Source organism: Oncorhynchus kisutch, linkage group LG26 (assembly GCF_002021735.2).
Source record: "Oncorhynchus kisutch isolate 150728-3 linkage group LG26, Okis_V2, whole genome shotgun sequence".
Classification (NCBI taxonomy): Eukaryota; Metazoa; Chordata; class Actinopteri; order Salmoniformes; family Salmonidae; genus Oncorhynchus; species Oncorhynchus kisutch.
This window is the reverse complement of record NC_034199.2, coordinates 32,436,698-32,455,037: the sequence shown is the minus strand read 5'-3', so window position 1 is coordinate 32,455,037 and position 18,340 is coordinate 32,436,698. Positions and strand designations below refer to the sequence as shown.

The 18,340-nt window shown below is 40.9% G+C and overlaps 2 protein-coding genes across 2 annotated transcripts in view; both read right to left on the bottom strand.

Moving 5' to 3' along the window:
• The window catches only part of LOC109871064 (leishmanolysin-like peptidase), a 28,387-nt gene extending 15,306 nt beyond the window's left edge, over positions 1-13,081 (bottom strand). Inside the window, exons 1-6 of the mRNA XM_020461866.2 lie at positions 12,711-13,081; positions 11,887-11,984; positions 11,749-11,779; positions 9,813-9,895; positions 9,478-9,595; positions 3,066-3,244 (exon numbers count right to left, since the gene is read on the bottom strand). Of these exons, the coding sequence (XP_020317455.1) occupies positions 3,066-3,244; positions 9,478-9,595; positions 9,813-9,895; positions 11,749-11,779; positions 11,887-11,984; positions 12,711-12,839 (638 nt within the window). The 5' untranslated portion in view covers positions 12,840-13,081. The remainder of the gene's footprint in view (positions 1-3,065; positions 3,245-9,477; positions 9,596-9,812; positions 9,896-11,748; positions 11,780-11,886; positions 11,985-12,710) is intronic.
• Positions 13,082-13,243: 162 nt separating this feature from the next.
• Positions 13,244-17,977, bottom strand: LOC109870732 (acetylcholinesterase collagenic tail peptide). The gene is made up of 15 exons (XM_020461355.2): positions 17,863-17,977; positions 17,484-17,581; positions 17,215-17,315; positions 17,067-17,108; positions 16,938-16,964; positions 16,735-16,806; positions 16,542-16,607; positions 16,427-16,453; positions 16,256-16,300; positions 16,137-16,172; positions 15,855-15,935; positions 15,602-15,698; positions 14,152-14,282; positions 13,870-13,995; positions 13,244-13,584 (listed from the first exon to the last, which is right to left on the bottom strand). The coding sequence occupies exons 2-15, from the start codon at positions 17,566-17,568 to the stop codon at positions 13,555-13,557; spliced, it is 966 nt and encodes a 321-aa protein (XP_020316944.1). The 5' UTR covers positions 17,569-17,581; positions 17,863-17,977; the 3' UTR covers positions 13,244-13,554.
• Positions 17,978-18,340: the final 363 nt, after the last annotated feature.

Sequence of the window (18,340 nt, the reverse complement as noted above, 5' to 3'; positions counted from 1 at the left end):
GCCTTTTTGTCCTAGACTTGGCACTCCGGTACTGCTTGCCATACGGTAGTAGAGGCAACAGTCTATGACTGGGGTGGCTGGGGTATTTGACAATTGTTAGGGCCTTCCTCTGACACCGCCTGGTGTAGAGGTCCTGGATGGCAGGCAGCTTTGCCCCAGTGATGTACTGGGCCGTACGCACTACCCTCTGAAGTACCTTGCGGTCGGAGGCCGAGCAATTGCCGTACCAGGTAGTGATGCAACCGGTCAGGATGCGCTCGATGTTGCAACTGTAGAACCTTTTGAGGATCTCAGGACCTATGCCAAATCTTTTTAGTTTCCTGAGGGGAAATAGGCTTTGTCGTGCCCTCTTCATGACTGTCTTGATGGGTTTGGACCATAATAGTTTGTTGTTGATGTAGACACCAAGGAACTTGAAGCTCTCAACCTGCTCCACTACAGCCCAGTCGATGAGAATGGGGGCGTGCTCGGTGCTCCTTTTCCTGTAGTCCACAATCATCTCCTTAGCCTTGGTTACGTTGAGGGACAGGTTGTTATTCTGGCACCACCCGGCCAGGTCTCTGACCTCCTCCCTATAGGCTGTCTCGTCGTTGTCGGTGATCAGGCCTACCACTGTTGTGTCGTCTGCAAACTTAATGTTGATGGTGTTGGAGTCGTGCCTGGCCACGCAGTCGGGGGTGAACAGGTAGCACAGGAGGGGACTGAGCATGCACCCCTGGGGAGCTCCAGTGTTGAGGATCATCGTGGCAGATGTGTTGCTACCTAACCTATCCTTACCACCTGAAAACCCGTCAGGAAGTCCAGGATCCAGTTGCAGAGGGAGGTGTTTAGTTCCAGCTTCCTTAGCTTAGTGATGAGCTTTGAGGGTACTATGGTGTTGAACGCTGAGCTGTAGTTAATGAATAGCATTCTCACATAGGTGTTCCTTTTGTCCAGGTGGGAAAGGGCAGTGTGGAGTGCAATAGAGTTTGCATCATCTGTGGATCTGTTTGGGCGGTATGCAAATTGGAGTGAGTCTGGGGTTTTTGGGATAATGGTATTGATGTGAGCCATTACCAGCCTTTCAAAGCACTTCATGGCTACGGACATGAGTGCTACGGGTCTGTAGTCATTTAGGCAGGTTGCCTTTGTGTTCTTGGGCACAGGGACTATGGTGGTCTGCTTGAAACATGTTTGGTATTACAAACTCAATCAGGGACATGTTGAAAATGTCAGTGAAGACCTGCCAGTTTGTCAGCACAGACCCGGAGCACACGTCCTCGTAATCCGTCTGGCCCCACAGCCTTGTGTATGTTGACCTGTTTAAAGGTCTTACTCACGTCGGCTATGGAGAGCCTCAGTGTTACTTGCCTCGAAGCGAGCATAGAAGTGATTTAGCTTGTGTGGTAGGCTCGTGTCACTGGGCAGCTCGCAGCTGTGCTTCCCTTTGTAGTCTGTAATAGTTTGCAAGCCCTGCCACATCCGACGAGCGTGAGAGCTGGTGTAGTATAATTCAATCTTAGCCCTGTATTGACGCTTTGCCTGTTTGATGGTTCGTCGCAGGGCATAGCAGGATTTCTTGTAAGCGTCCGGGTTAGAGTCCCACATCTTGAAACGGCAGCTCTACCCTTTAGCTCAGTGCGAATGTTGCCTGTAATCCATGGCTTCTGGTTGGGGTATGTATGTACAGTCACTGTGGGGACGACGTCCTCGATGCACTTATTGATAAAACCAGTGACTGATGTGGTGTATTCCTCAATGTCATCGGAAGAATCCCGGAAAATGTTCCAGTCTGTGATAGCAAATCAGTCCTATAGTTTAGCATCTTCATTGAACAAGCAGAGAAGATTTATCATCAAGGATCTCTGTACTTTGCTTGGTTCAGCTTTCCCTCGATCCTGACTAGTCTCACAGTCCCTGCTCCTGAAAATAAATCTCCGTAGCATGATGCTGCCACCACCATGCTTCACCGTAGGGATGGCGCTAGGTTTCCTCCAGACGTGACACTTGGCATTCAGGCCAAACAGTTCAATCTTGGTTTCATCAGACCAGAGAATCTTGTTTCTCATAGTCAGAGTCCTTTAGGTAAACTCCAAGCGGGTTGTCTTTCATGCTTTTTGCTGAGGAGTGGCTTCTGTCTGGCCACTCTACCATAAAGGCCTGATTGGTGGAGTGCTGCTGAGATAGTTGTCCTTCAGGAAGGTTCTCCCATCTCCACAGAGGACATCCTGTTGCTGTGACCTGTTTTTGCTTTGTCATTATTGCGTATTGTGAATATTTAATACATTTTAGAATAAGGCTGTAACGTAACAGAATGTGGAACAAGTCAATGGGTCTGAATACTTTCCGAAGGCACTGTATATGTGAGAGATATCAGAAAGATCTAGGAAACATATGACATGTATTTAACCCCTTATTTTTTGTCACTAAAACAGTCTCTATTAATAATTCCATATATTTTTTTGACTGGTACCGGGGGACCTTCAGACAAGTCTTGTGAGCGTCCTAGAGCAAAGCAAGAGTCTCACCTTTACACAGAGGGGCCATACAAGTGTGTAGCCCAAACTGTTGGCACACCACACACAGAAGTTGGCAGATCGGCTGCAGCGACTTCAGACGAGTCCCAAGACACTTGTGGGGTTGTAGAGCAAAACGTGTTCGTGAGAGTCATCTTTCCATAGAGGGGTCATAATAGTTTGTAGACCAAACCGTTCGGATGCTACAGACGATATTTGGGATGTCTCATGTTCTGACAAACACTGCTCTTTCAAAGGTGGATGCAAAAAAGCTGATATCTCTAGTTTAAACTGACAGATTGTTATGGGGATTTGTATTATGCTAATAAGATTTTTGCAGCCTTTGGAGTTAATGTATTTATTCAGGTTCACATTGTGGACCGAACTGAGGTCCCTGTACCGAACAGTTGGGGAACGAATACGTGTACCGTTACATACATAAGCATTTCGCTATACTCGCAATAACATCTGCTAACCATGCGTATGTGGCCAATAAAATTTGATTTGACACACCTAATAAAGATGTACCGTTACACCCCTAATAAAAGGTGTATAGGGTTGCAGGCTTACCTGTCCAGCTCAGACTCCAGCTGACAGTATGCAGCATAGGCCACAATGTTCTCCTGTCCACAGCGTTCTGTAGTCACCCCGCTGACGTAGAGGACAAAATCAGCCCCTTCCACCCCCTTCCCGTCCGGAGCTCCTGCCGAGCCACACGACCTCCCGGTCTCGCTGCACACCTTGCATTGCTGGAAATCCGATACACAGAATACCATTTTTATTTCATTTTAGTTATTTAACCAGGGAAGTCACATTGTGACCCAGGTCTCCTTTACAGGTGAGCCCTGAATCTACAAGTAAGACTTGAAATACCTTGCATTACTGAAAATAACACGGACATAATAATAACATCGTCAAAGTACTTAAGACCAACATCATCAGCCAACCTTTCTATAGGCCTACCAGTTGAGCATATTTTTTTTAAATACATGTTTAATTGATAGGGATAGGTGAAATAAGCAGGGAGAGAGCGGGAAGACCGTGTGAAGAACGGAATTGGATCCCACGCAGGCATGTGGATCGCATGTGCGTCGAGGGTGGTTTCTTATCATTCCATTTAACCTTGGTTAGTCTCATTGAGATAATGTCTTTTGAAGAAAGACCTGTTCAACATAGCAGCAGAACACAATAACAGCAAGTCAGGTGAGAAGATATCCTGTAGAGGAAACCCAGTTGAGCATGTAAGCATAGGTTTTAACTATTCATTTCTTCAGGCAAAGTCAATAAAACTGTATTTAAAGTGATTAAATGTACTGTATGTCTAAAATAATAATGTCACTGGTTAAAAAGGCCAAGCTTAAAGGTGAGTAACAAGCAATATAGGTCGTCCTTTGTGCTCAGTTGGAAGAGAATGGCCCTTGTAACGCCAGGGTAGTGGGTTCGATTCCCAGGACCACCCATACATAAAATGTAAGCACACGACTAAGTCGCTTTGGATAAAAGTGACTACTAAAATAAATACAGTGGCAATAAAGTGTGTGAACCCTTCAGAAATACCTGGATTTACGCATAAATTGGTCATAAAATTACATTTGATCTTCATCTAAGTCACAACAGACAAACCCAGTCTGCTTAAACTAATAACACACAAATTCATGTATTTTTCTTGTCTATATTGAATACATCATTTAAACATTCACAGTGTAGGTTGGAAAAAGTATGTGAACCCCAAGGCTAATGACCTCTCCAAAAGCTAATTGGAGTCAGGTAACCGGGAGTACAATCATTGAGACGAGATTGGAGATGTTGGCTAGAGCTGCCCTGCTCTATAAAAATAAATGTAAAAAAGATTAAGAATGGTTGACTTGCATAAAGCTGGAAAGGGTTACAAAAGTATCTCTAAAAGCCTGGATGTTCATCAGTCCACGGTAAGACAAATGGTCTATAGATGAGGAAAGTTCAGCACTGTTGCAACTCTCCCTAGGAGTGGCCGTCCTGCAAAGATGACTGCAAGGGCACAACGCAGAATGCTCAATAAGGTAAAGAAGAATCTTAGTGTCAGCTAGACAAAGAAATCTCTGGAACATGCTAACATCTCTGTTGACGAATCTACTATATTCAGCAAAAAAATAAAATGTTCCTTTTTCAAGACCCTGTCTTTCAAAGATAATTTGTAAAAATCCAAATAACTTAACAGATCTTCAATGTAAAGGGTTTAGACACTGTTCACATGCTTGTTCAATGAATCATAAACAATTAATGAACATGCACCTGTGGAACGGTCGTCACGACACTAACAGCTTACAGACGGTAGGCAATTAAGGCTAGTGTCCTTAAAACTTAGGACACTAAAAAGGCCTTTCTACAGACTCTGAAAAACACCAAAAGAAAGATGCCCAGGGTCCCTGCTCATCTGTGTGAACGTGCCTTGGGCATGCTGCAAGGAGGCATGAGGACTGCAGATGTATGTGGCCAGGGCAATAAATGGCAATGTCCGTACTGTGAGACGCCTAAGACAGCGCTACAGGGTGACAGGACAGACAGCTGATCGCCCTCGCCGTAGCAGACCACGTATTACAACATCTGCACAGGATCGGTACATCCGAACATCACACCTGCGGATGGCAGGTACAGGATGGCAACAACTGCCCGAGTTACACCAGGAATACACAATCCCTCCATCAGTGTTCAGACTGTCTGCAATAGGCTGAGAGAGGCTGGACTGAGGGCTTGTAGGCTTGTTGTAAGGCAGGTCCTCACCAGACATCACCGGCAACAACGTCACCTATGGACACAAACCCACCATCACTGGACCTGACAGGACTGGCAAAAAGTGCTCTTCACTGACGAGTCACGGTTGTCTCAGCAGGGGTGATGGTTGGTTTCGTGTTTATCGTCAAAGGATTGAGCGTTACACAGAGATCTCTACTCTGGAGCAGGATTGATTTGGAGGGTCACAGCATCATTGGACTGAGCTTGTTGTCATTGTCATCTCAACGCAGTGTGTTACAGGGAAGACATCCTCCTCCCTCATGTGGTACTCTTCCTGCAGGCTCATCCTGACATGACCCTCCAGCATGACAATGCCACCAGCCACACTGCTCGTTCTGTGCGTGATTTCCTGCAGGAATGTCAGTTTTCTGTCAGTGTTCTGCCATGGCCAGCAAAGAGCCCGGATCTCAATTCCATTGAGCACGTCTGGGACCTGTTGGATCGGAGGGTGAGGGCTAGGGCTATTCCCCCTAGAAATGTCTGGAAACTTGCAGGTGCTTTGGTGGAAGAGTGGGGTAACTTCTCACAGCAAGAACTGGCAAATCTTGTGCAGTCCATGAGGAGGAGATTCACTGTAGTACTTAATGCAGCTGGCGGCCACACCAGATACTGACTGTTACTTTTGATTTTGACCTCCTCTTTGTTCAGGGCCACATTATTCCATTTCTGTTAGTCACATGTCTGTGGAACTTGTTCAGTTTGTCTCAGTTGTTGAATCTTGTCATGTTCATACAAATATTTGTTAAGTTTGCTGAAAATAAACGCAGTTGACAGTGAGAAGATGTTTATTTTTTTGCCGAGTTTATATAAAAAAAACACTAAGCAAGAATGGTGTTCATGGGAGGACACCATGGACGAAGCCCATGAACGAAGCCACTGCTGTTCAAAGAAAACATTGTTCGCAAAAGTGCACCTGGATGTTCCACATCCAGCTACTGACAAAGTATTCTGTGGACAGATTAAACTAAAGTTGAGTTGTTTGGGAGGAACACACAACACTGTGTGTGGAAAAAAAAAAGGCACAGCACACCAACATCAACACCTCACCCCAACTGTAAAGTATGGTGAAGGGAGTATCATGCTTTGGAGCTGCTTTGCTGCCTCAGGGCCTGGACAGCTTGCTATCATCGACGGAAAAATGAATTCCCTAGTTTATCAAGACATTTAGCAGGAGAATGTAAGGCTATCTGTCCTCCAATTGAAGCTCAACAGAAGTTGGGTGATGCAACAGGACAATGACCCAAAACACAGAAATAAATCAACAGAATGGCTTCAACAGAAGAAAATACGCCTTGAGTCCTGACCTCAACCCGATTGAGATGCTGTGGCATTTATGCAGAAGTCCAGGTAATTCCAAAGGGTTCACATACTTTTTCTTGCTATTGTATATTATATTAGTTAAGCCAAAAGCTCCTGGAGAGCGGTTTAAATAAATGCGTGCCTCAAATGACCCTTGACTCGGAAGGGCTAATCATGTTTGAGGCTGTCAGGTCAGTGAGTACGTACTCCGACCTAAGCCGTAACATAATCCATATTTTGCTGAACTGGCGTAGGATGCATTAGCTAATCCCATAACTCCAGAATGGTCCAGGGGTGCCCTGGTGGACAACGTATAAGTTTTCTTTTAAATGTATTTTTTATTAACCCACCCACCCTCTTCGGGGAAGACAAATATTTGTTGTTACAGCTTTTTTGCAGCATACACATCAATTGTACATATCACACTTTACATATACTGTACATTTTACATACTTGATACTATTACATACAGCAATCATATTACAATAACAAATTACCGAATGAGCTCTTTATTCCTACCCCTCAGCCACTCTCAGCCCATCCCACCTATCACCGTAGACCTCCCTCATTTGGTTTCCATGTGCCACATATTTTTCAATTATGCTGTTAAATTCTACATTCAATTTGGAACCTTTTTAAATCACAGTATCCACAGATTGTGAGCTAAAGATGAAAAAAATGTCTATGAGTATTATTGTTATATTATTGATTGACTGACTATGGCTTTCCAAATCGCCCAAGACTGTTATTTTTAAGGTTCATTTTAAGTGAATGTTTAAGTGAATATATTTTAGATTAGAAACACAAAAGAACTGTCAATCTCCCTCGGCCTCCATGCAAGATCTCACCTCGTGGAGTTGCAATGATCATGAGAACGGTGAGGAATCAACCCAGAACTACATGGGAGGATCTTGTCAATGATCTCAAGGCAGCTGGGACCATAGTCACCAAGAAAATAATTGGTAACACACTACGCTGTGAAGAACTGAAATCCTGCAGCGCCTGCAAGGTCCCCCTGCTCAAGAAAGCACATATACATGCCTGTCTGAAGTTTGCCAATGAACATCTGAATGATTCAGAGGACAACTGGGTGAAAGTGTTGTGGTCAGATAATAACAAAATGGAGCTCTTTGGCATCAACTCAACTCGCCGTGTTTGGAGAAGGAGGAATGCTGCCTGACCCCAAGAACACCATCAAACATGGAGGTGGAAACATGATGCTTTGGGTGTTTTTCTGCTAAGGGGACAGGACAACTTCACCGCATCAAAGGGACGATGGACGGGGCCATGTACCGTCAAATCTCGCGTGAGAACCTCCTTCCCTCAGCCAGGGCATTGAACATGGGTCGTGGAAGGGAATTCCAGCATGACAATGACCCAAAACACACAGCCAAGGCAACAAAGTAGTGGCTCAAGAAGAAGCACATTAAGGTCCTAGAGTGGCACAATTGGTGGATGACTAAATACTTTTTTGCCCCACTGTATGTATGTATAGCATTCTGTTAGTGTCAAGAATTTTTTATGATAATACATTGAAAAATCAAGTGTCGTTTTTTGTATATCAGTTCATATACCATGTGCCATGGAATCGGTACATCAAAAAACTCTTCCCATTTATTTTTGAATTAATGTGTGACATAGCAATTTTTGAACAAAGGATGAGCCTTTCTTAATAATCTACTGGAGAACCAGTTCACGTTTAAGTATAACTTATGTATGAGTGATGCTTTTAGTGAGAGGTTTAATGTTTTAATATTTAAATCATTTTAACCCCCAAACTCATATTCATTATATAAATAGGCATGTAAAAAAGTTTCTGGTAGAATTTTTAGCTTAGCGTTCCAAATAAAGTGATTTGTTTTGCTCATATGATTTTAAAAACAAATCGTCTGGAGTAGGCAGTACCATTAGTAAAAGGGTAAACTGTGATAGGACCAAAGAGTTCATCAATGTGATTATCCATTAATAGATAAGTATTTACCTCTCCATGGTTGCAGAATCATATCTATTTTTTTTTTCAAACTGGTTGTGGTAAGTTAATGTATATATTTTTTCAGACATGAATACCAAGTATGTCTACTTTACCATCCTTCCGTGTTATTGGTAAACTACAAGGTAGTGTAAACATTATGTATTTTAAACGATCCAATACATAGCATGGTACTCTTGTCATAATTGGGTCTTAGTCCTGAAAGGCTAGAAAAGTGATCAAGATCTTCAATGAGACCATGCAGGGATCCTGATTGTGGTCTTACGAAAAAACGAGTCATCCGCATAGATTAACACTTTTGTTTTTAACTCCCGGAATTCTAACCCTTTGATGTTCCTGTTGGATCTGACTCTTAATAGCTAACATTTCGATGGCCTTAATAAATGGATATGGAGACACCGAACCGCCCTGTTTTACTTCTCTTAACAGCTCAATACTTTCTGAGAAGTAACCATTATTTACTATTTTACACCTGGGGTTGCTGTACATAACTTTTTTCCCATTGTACGAGATTCACCAAAATTAACGTAGTCCAGGCATTTATATACACATTCTAGGCGTACTTTATCAAACGCCTTTTCAAAATCTGCTATGAAGACCATGCCTGGCATCTTTGATGTTTCACAATGTTCAATTGTTTCAAGTAATTGTCGTATATTATCTCCAAAATATTGTCCATGTAAAAAACCTGTCTGATCAGGATGAACAATATCTGGTAAATTTTTTAAATTTATTTTATGTGTGTATAAGTTGTTTATTTTCATCAATAATAATTCACCACCAGAAATCACAAGGTAATAACGGCGACCAATAACAGTAACCAACACTGACTAAATAGGTTGGTTGATAGACTAGTTATTAGTAATACCTACTCTATCAACCAACCTACCTGGTCACTACACCTCAGTGGCGTAGACAGACCTGCAGATGATGCTCAGGAACAATGACGGGTCCACACTTTGTGATGTCTGCACATGATCCCTGGCAGTAGCGGTGAGGGTCATCTTTCTTCCTCAGATACTGATTGGTCACACATTGTCTGAACAGGAACAGACAATTTTATAATGCAAGAGAAAGATACTGACCCTCTGATCGAGCCTTGTTTAAGGTCTATTCAATAAAATAGATTATCTTGAACATCTTAAAATGCTACACACCCCAATTGAATTACAAACATGAAAATATAGTATTTTCTTCTTGAGATTAGAACATGTTATTGGACTGTGTTGGAGGGTGATGGGAGGTGAGCTCTCTACCTGCTGAGTAGTATAGGCCCTGATTTCCGGCGAACCTGAAAAACCTTCTGTAAATAATCAATTGCTTGTGGAAAAAGTTTATCCTGTAGAAAACAAAAAGGGAGTACCTATGATACCAGCAGCCAGCTAGGATACACAAAACATAATATTAGCCTGGTGCAACAAAACTTAAAGGTAAGATTACCATGTAGATGTGATAAACATGACACACACATATATACACACACACACACACACACAGTTGAAGTCAGAAGTTTACATACACTTAGGTTGGAGTCATTAAAATTTGTTTTTCAACCACACCACAAATTTCTTTTTAACAAATGATAGTTTTGGCAAGTTGGTTAGGACATCTACTTTGTGCATGACAAGTCATTTTTCCAACAATTGTTAATAACAGACAGATTATTTAACTTATAATTCACTGTATCACAATTCCAGTGGGTCAGAAGTTCACATACACTATGTTGACTGTGCCTTTAAATAGCTTGGAAAATTCCAGAAAATTGTCATGGCTTTAGAAGCTTCTGATAGGCTAATTGACAGTCAATTGGAGGTGTACCTGTGGATGTATTTCAAGGCCTACCTTCAAACTAAGTGCCTTTTTGCTTGACATCATGGGAAAATCAAAAGAAATCAGCCAAGACCTCAGAAAAAGAAATTGTAGACCTCCACAAGTCTGGTTCATCCTTGGGAGCAATTTCCAAACGCCTGAAGGTACCACGTTCATCTGTATAAACAATAGTACGTAAGTATAAACACCATGGGACAACGCAGCCGTCATACCGCTCCGGGAGGAGGCGCGCTTTGGTTCCTAGAGATTAATGTAATTTGGTGCAAAAAGTGCAAATCAATCCCAGAACAGCAGCAAAGGACCTTGTGAAGATGCTGGAGGAAACAGGTACAAAAGTATCTATATCCACAGTAAAACGAGTCCTATATCGACATAACCTGAAAAGGCCGCTCAGCAAGGAAGAAGCCACTGCTCCAAAACCGCCATTAAGAAAAGCCATACTACGGTTTGCAACTGCACATGAGGACAAAGTCTATACTATTTGGAGTAATGTCCTCTTGTCTGATGAAACAAAAATAGAACTGTTTGGCCATAATGACCATTGTTATGGAGGAAAAAGGGGGAGGCTTGCAAGCCCGAAGAACACCATCCAAACTGTGAAGCATGGGGGTGGCAGCATCATGTTGTGGGGATGCTTTGCTGCAGGAGGGACTGGTGCACTTCACAACATAGATGACGGCATGAGGGAGGAAAATGATGTGGATATATTGAAGCAACATCTCAAGACATCAGTCAGGAAGTTAAAGCTTGGTTGCAAATGGGTCTTCCAAATGGACAATGACCCCAAGCATACTTCCAAAGTTGTGGAAAAATGGCTTAAGGACAACAAAGTCAAGGTATCGGAGAGGACATCACAAAGCCCTGACCTCAATCCCATAGAAGATTTGTGGGCAGAACTGAAAAAGCGTGTGCGAGCAAGGAGGCCTACAAACCTGACTCAGTTACACCAGCTCTGTCAGGAGGAATGGGCCAAAATTCACGCAACTTATTGTGGGAAGCTTGTGGAAGGCTACCCAAAACGTTTGACCCAAGTTAAACATTTAAAGGCAATGCTACCAAATAAAATTGAGTGTATTTAAACTTTTGACCCACTGGGAATGTGACGAAATAAATAAAACCTGAAATAAATCATTCAGACATTTCACATTCTTAAAATAAAGTGATTATCCTAACTGACCTAAGACAGGGAATTTTTACTAGGACTTAATTGTGAAAACTGAGTTTAAATGCTTTTGGCTAAGGTGTATGTAAACTTCCGACTTCAACCACACACACACACACACACACACACACACACACACACACACACACACACACACACACACACAGGAAAGAGCTCTGACTTCTTTCACACCAACATACCTTCACAAGTCTTCTTTTATCTGAGGTTAACCTTTGGAAGAAGACATAACATGTATACAATAACATTGAGATCAGCTTACGGTAAGGCCAGGAACACACTTATAAACTCTGAGAATAGTAGGACAGAAATAAACTTACTTGTCCACACTTGAATCATAAATTATTTTTATCTTTAATTGTTGATCAGAGCTTCTTTTGGTTAATCTTTCCGACTTCAGATATACTTTATGGACAACCTACAAGAAGAAGCATTGTTGAAAGCAAAGCAGCTACTGTATTATCATCAGTGGTGTAAAGTACTAAAGTAAAAAATACAAGTCGTTTTTGGTGGTATCTGTACTCGTACTCGTTACATTTTGAATGCTTAGCAGGACAGGAAAATTGCTTAATTCACACACTTATCAAGAGAACATCCCTGGTCGTCCTTACTGCCCCTGATCTGGCAGACTCACCAAACACATGCTTTGTTTGTAAATTATGTCGGAGTGTTGGAGCATGCCCCTTGCTACCCGTAAATTAAAAAAACTTTTTTTAAATGATGCCGTCTGGTTTGCTTTATAAGGAATTTGAAATGTATACTTTTACTTTTAATACTAAATTATATTTAAAACCAAAAACTTTTAGACTTTTACTCAAGTAGCATTTTACTGGTTGACTTTCACTTTTACTTCAGTAATTTTCAGTAATTATTTTCTCTCAAGGTTTAGTATCTACTTTTATGACAATTGGGTACTGATTATCATGTAGAAACACCTTGAGATGAGTGAACCACGTGATTAGCATCGTTTCTTTCATGTAACGAATACATTTAAGTGCATGCATTAAATGAAACGCTTAACAATTTGAGACGAAATAGCTCAAATGTTAAGATAATCGACACGGAACGCCCCTATTGACATTGCTCGAGCGCCCTCCTTGGTTAATTGATTCCTTACGACAAAATAGCGATAAACGACACTTACCTCCGACAGAGATGGGACTTGATGTTTACACGTATGACAATGCACAAACAAAAATAGAAGTGAGAAGGTGAAAATACGTCTCAGTGACCCAAACAGCTTCCAAAAGCGTCTCAGCTCCGTCGCCATCATATGTCCAGCGACAGTCGTGATTCAAATCCTGTTTCATTCATCGCTATCTACATAATCACAACTCACATAGATAACTATGTCGCTCCACCACCATGTTATTGATAGGTATGTATCTTATTACTCCTCATTAGGACGGTGAAACCCACCTTACTCGTGTGTTACTTGCTAGCTTTAGCCTTTAGTTTAGCTAAAGATCACTGTTCTATCTGTGACCCTGCTTACATCGCCACTTCCGGGTCGTCAGATTTTTCTGAAAAAAAGCTTCACAACAAAAGTCTTCTATCTGAGCAATACAAGGGCTGCATGCTAAACGGTAAACAATATTTCTAACCACACCGGTAATGTATCCAAGAATGTCCATGTCATGTGTAAAAATTGAACAAAAATGTCCACGAAATTGTATATATTTTATTAACTTTTCATTGACATATTACATAGTGTGGACATTCAGTGCACTGAGTCAGACAGACATAATAGAAATTAGATGACAGACATGCCATATGACATTTTAATTTTAAATGGACGGTAGGGGCTTCTTCATTTGTTTTGAGTATTTTTTTTGTGTTTTATTGGGATCCCCATTGCAAAAGCAGCAGCTACTCTTCCTGGGGTCCACACAAAACATGGAACATGACATATTAAAGAACATGACAACAGACAACAGCTCAAGGACAGAACCACATACTACATGGGGGTGCTTCTTGCAGGAGGGTAGTCACAGAGCAGATGCAGTGGGATGTTTGTTCTGTCCACAACACCAAGAGTGTGTTCATGGAATTGAATAGGAAAACAATCAGATTAGACAAAACATTGTGAAAAAATGGCACCATATTCCCTATATTGCACTACTTTTGACTAGAGCCCTATGGGGCAGTAGTCCTAGTGTCACAACACCTAGGGACCCTGATCAAAAGTAGTACACTATAGGAAATAGGGTAACATTAGGGTAACATTTGGGATGCAGTCATGGACACTTTTCCAAATGTAGCCTAAGCATGTCAGACGTACTAAAACATCAGTGCATGTTTACCTGAGCCATAACATCAATCCATTCAGAGCCACTGTAGACGAACAGCATGCGAGTATCTTTCCTCAGGACCATAACATTTTCAGATCTTAAGTCCGACATCTCGCTCTCACCATTCACAATGTAAATCTATTGTTCAATTAATAAAAAGGTTAAAAAATGTATTCAATGGAAGGTTCAAAGAGGTTAAAAAATGGATCAAATGATTAAATGATTAAGATGGTTGATATCACCCAAACATCATGATGTTATTCAAGCATAGAACAATTCTTATTATACACTTACAGATACTGCCTTATCAGCATTATATCTTCCTGTGCCAGGGATTGGCATGAAGGAATTTGCTGAAGAACAATTACAAAAGGCAGAAGGTCCTTTATGGCCTTTCTCCCCTCTGTGTCCTTGAATAACATATACTAGAAGAAAACACAAGAATGTTTTTTAATCATATCAATAGCTGTTTGTATAATATATCGTAATACATCATTTATACTCAGAATAATGTATATATAGTGCCGTGTAAAGTATTTGCCCCATTTCTAATTTTCTCTGCTTTTGCATATTTTTTATACTGAATGTTATCAGATCTTTAACCAAAATCTAATCTTAGATAAAGGGAACCTGAGTAAACAAATAGCTCAACAATTACATACTTATTTCATTTATTTCATAAACAAAGTTATGCAACACCCAATGCCCCTGTGTGAAAAAGTTATTGCCCCCTTACACCCAGTAACTGGGACCCATGTCATCCAAAAAGTTATACTTTTAAATAATATGTCCATAGAACATTCTTCCAAAAGTCTTGATGATCATCCAGGTGCTTCCATGTGCTTTTTGGCAAACTTGAGTCAACTTTTTGGACAACATGGGTCCAAACACTGCGTTCCACAGTAAGAACCTCATACCAACGGTCAAGCATAATGGTGGTAGTGTGATGGTTTGAGGATGCTTTGCTGCCTCAGGACCTGGACGACTTGCCTTAATAGAAGGAACCATGAATTCTGCTCTGTATCAGAGAATTCTACAGGAGAATGTCAGGTCATCCGTCTGTGAGCTTAAGCTGAGGTGCAGCTGGGTCATGCAGCAAGACAATGATCTAAAATACACAATCAAGTCTACATGAAAAAGGCAAAAAAGCAGCAAATTTGGCATTTTGGAATGGTTAAAGTCCCAACCTAATCTCAATTGAGATGTTGTGGCAGGACTTGAAACTAACAGTTGATGCTTGAAAACCCACAAATGTCGCTGAGTTAAAGCAGTTCTACATGCAATAAGGGCCAAAATTCCTCCACAGCGATGTGAGAGACTGATCAACAACTACAGGAAGCATTTGGTGACACAACTAGTTATTGAGTGTAAGGGGGAAATTGCTTTTTCACATAGGGGAATTGGGTGTTGCATAACTTTGCTAATTAAATATATAAAATAAGTATATATTTTGGGTAATTTTATACTCAGGTTCCCTTTATCTAATATTAGGTTTTGGTTGAAGATCTGATAACATTCAGTATAAAAAAATATGTTAAAATAGAGAAAATCGGAAAGGGGGCAAATGCTATTCACGGCACTGTAGGCCTACACAATAATGTATTAATATACACTGAGTATACCAAACATTTGGAACACCTTCCTAATATTGAGTTGCAGTCTCTGTCATGGGAAAGAACAGGTGTTCTTAATGTTTTGTACATTCAGCATACATACAGTAGATGATATCAATAATATACTTAACCTTCCCCTGGAGCACCAGTTTTTCCTGTTGTGCCCTGTTTGCCCACAACTCCATGATATCCAGTTAACCCATGCGGTCCACGATGACCTTTTATTCCCTAAATACAATATGGAGTAGTGCAGAACAACATCAAAGGAAGTTTGTTTAGTCTAACCTTTTGAAAATGAAAGATAGTTAATCATTATTGCCAAATTAATTGTTTCAGAAAAAACTGTAGGCTACAGAGACAGTAGAGACAGCAGAGACACTTTACCATTGTCCCTCTATGCCCGGGACTTCCCCTAGGTCCATCCAGTCCTCGTAATCCAGTGTATGCTTTTAGTCCTCGGTCACCCTAAACCATTAAGTATACAACTATATAATCAAAAACGTAACCATTAAAATTGAAATATTTTGGCCACAAAATGCTTCTTCAATTAGACATTTTCAATGATTGCTGTTCATTGGCATTTCTCCAAATCCAGGTTTGCTGGCTAAGGGGTTTGTTTCAGCATCTTTAGTCTTTAATGTAAGAAAATGCTGGCTATTCATTCACCTTCTGTCCATGGAGACCAGGCTTTCCAGTGGAACCCTGTTAAATAACACACAAGTTGAGGGTTGAGTAAAAGTACATGTGACGTTCCAATTGGGATTGAAACTTGATTGACAACTTACCTTTCCACCTTTTTGTCCCGGGTCACCTTTCAGTCCCTTCTCGCCCTGTTTATATCATAAACATCACATTTTCACGTGTAATTTTAGTTTACTTGGTGCTAGACATACACTATTATTGTGTTAAGTATATTATTTGTGAAACTGTGAATTATTAAAGCAGTAAAAGCTTACTTTTGAACCAGTGCGTCCTTGAGGACCCTGTAAAAACACAAATGTACATTTGTTGTAAAAGCAGCGTGAAATATACCGGTAGAACACAGCATTAGTTATTATGTGGATAATTTACCTCATGTGTTCCAGGTCTGCCAATGTCACCGAATAAACCACGCCAGCCTCTGTCCCCCTTCTCTCCCTAGCGATGAGTAAAGACAGACTAAAACTTATTTTGGATGTAGCACTCTCTATACCTATCCATTATTCAAACCACAGCTTATATACCAGAAAGGGAGCCCAATTGCATTTGAGATTGTGTCACTGACCTTTTGGCCTATGAGTCCTATCACACCAGGGGAACCATGGGTTCCCTCTTCTCCCTTTTGACCGCGTCGACCCTGCAAGACAATGTCCAGTCACATAACTGTCCCACTACTGAGTGTGTCTTTCTGATGCATTCCAGTGTCATTATAAAAAGTCTCATATAAATCCTATGTATTATTTTTTATTATAATGTATATATTCATACCATCTGACCCTTTGGTCCTTTGCAGCCCTTTAAAGAGAAACCGTGAAAATTAACTGCATAAATAATGACTTAATAAAAATGATCATTATTATTATCAGTTACAGTATATAGAAATCAAGCGAGTACTACCTTTTCACCCTTTGGTCCCCTGAGATATTCCGTTATATCAACCTGAAACAACAGTCAGCAAGAACATATGACAGATATCTAACTTGCATCTTACACTGTAAACCAACATAGTCTGAATTGTTTTTGTGCTGTTTGCTATGTCCATTACCAGTAGGGCAGATGTCTGTGTCGATGGAGGAAACGGAGGAGGAGGAGGAGGAGGAGACAGAAATGTTTTGCATTTCGGAACCAACCAGATATTCTTCTTACCTGAATAAGTGAATAAGGTGAGAAAAATAATCAAGTGAACAAGGTAAGCCCCTTTTTATTTTCTCTCTTTTAAAAAAGTTATTCATCTCATAGTTCCTTATTTGTCTCAGTCCAGCATATTTTTATCGTCTTTTTATATTGAAAACACTACCAACAATCACTACAAACCTGATCGGAAGGATGGTGTAGCTTCTGTGAGTATGACAGTACAGCCAATGATAAGATGGAGTATAAAAGCATATTGCTTTGGCATGTTACCTCAAGATCTGAAAGCAAACACTTGCCAGTTAGTTGCAAGTCAACTCGTCAATATGACTACTGTATATCATACGCTGTGGGACAAAGCCCAACCTTAATAAGGCTAGTTTTCCTGATATCTAGCCTCCAATAGCATAGCCATTAGCCAGAGCATCAACACAGGGGTACTGCCAAAGACTGCGAAACCTCCCTACATCATCAACATAGCCTAAGATTTATATCTTATAACTACTTTCAAATGTAAATATTTCCATACATTTTTTAAAATAACATCTACTGAATGTCTTACCTCTCTGTTATCTATGTTCCCGCCGTAGCAATACTGTTGCTTCTCTGATAGTCCTGATTGCAGGGGCCAATACTGTAGTTGGATCTCAAATTGCAAGCTTGCACCATATATCCACTTATCTCAATAAGAATGGAAGTGCAACTCTGGCAGTAGTTGAGTAAAAATAATTAAATAATGAGTAATACTGTTGCAGTGCCAAAGAGATGCAGTTTTTTTGCCTTCAGTTCATCGGGCTAAATTCTCAGAATCTCAAAATGTGTCAGGTTGATGCATTTGCTACATGGCTGATATGGTGGAACAATTGTAATTTATGATTTTTTATTAACTTTTTCTTTAAAAAAACGACATCTCTTATAGTAGATGCTATTCCTGCATCTGCATCATCTGCTCCAATGTGGATTGCCCCTTTAACCTGGGTATTGGTCCGTCTGTGTTCAGACAGAGTGCAGCTGATATTTGGCTCAAAGCCCAGCAGGCT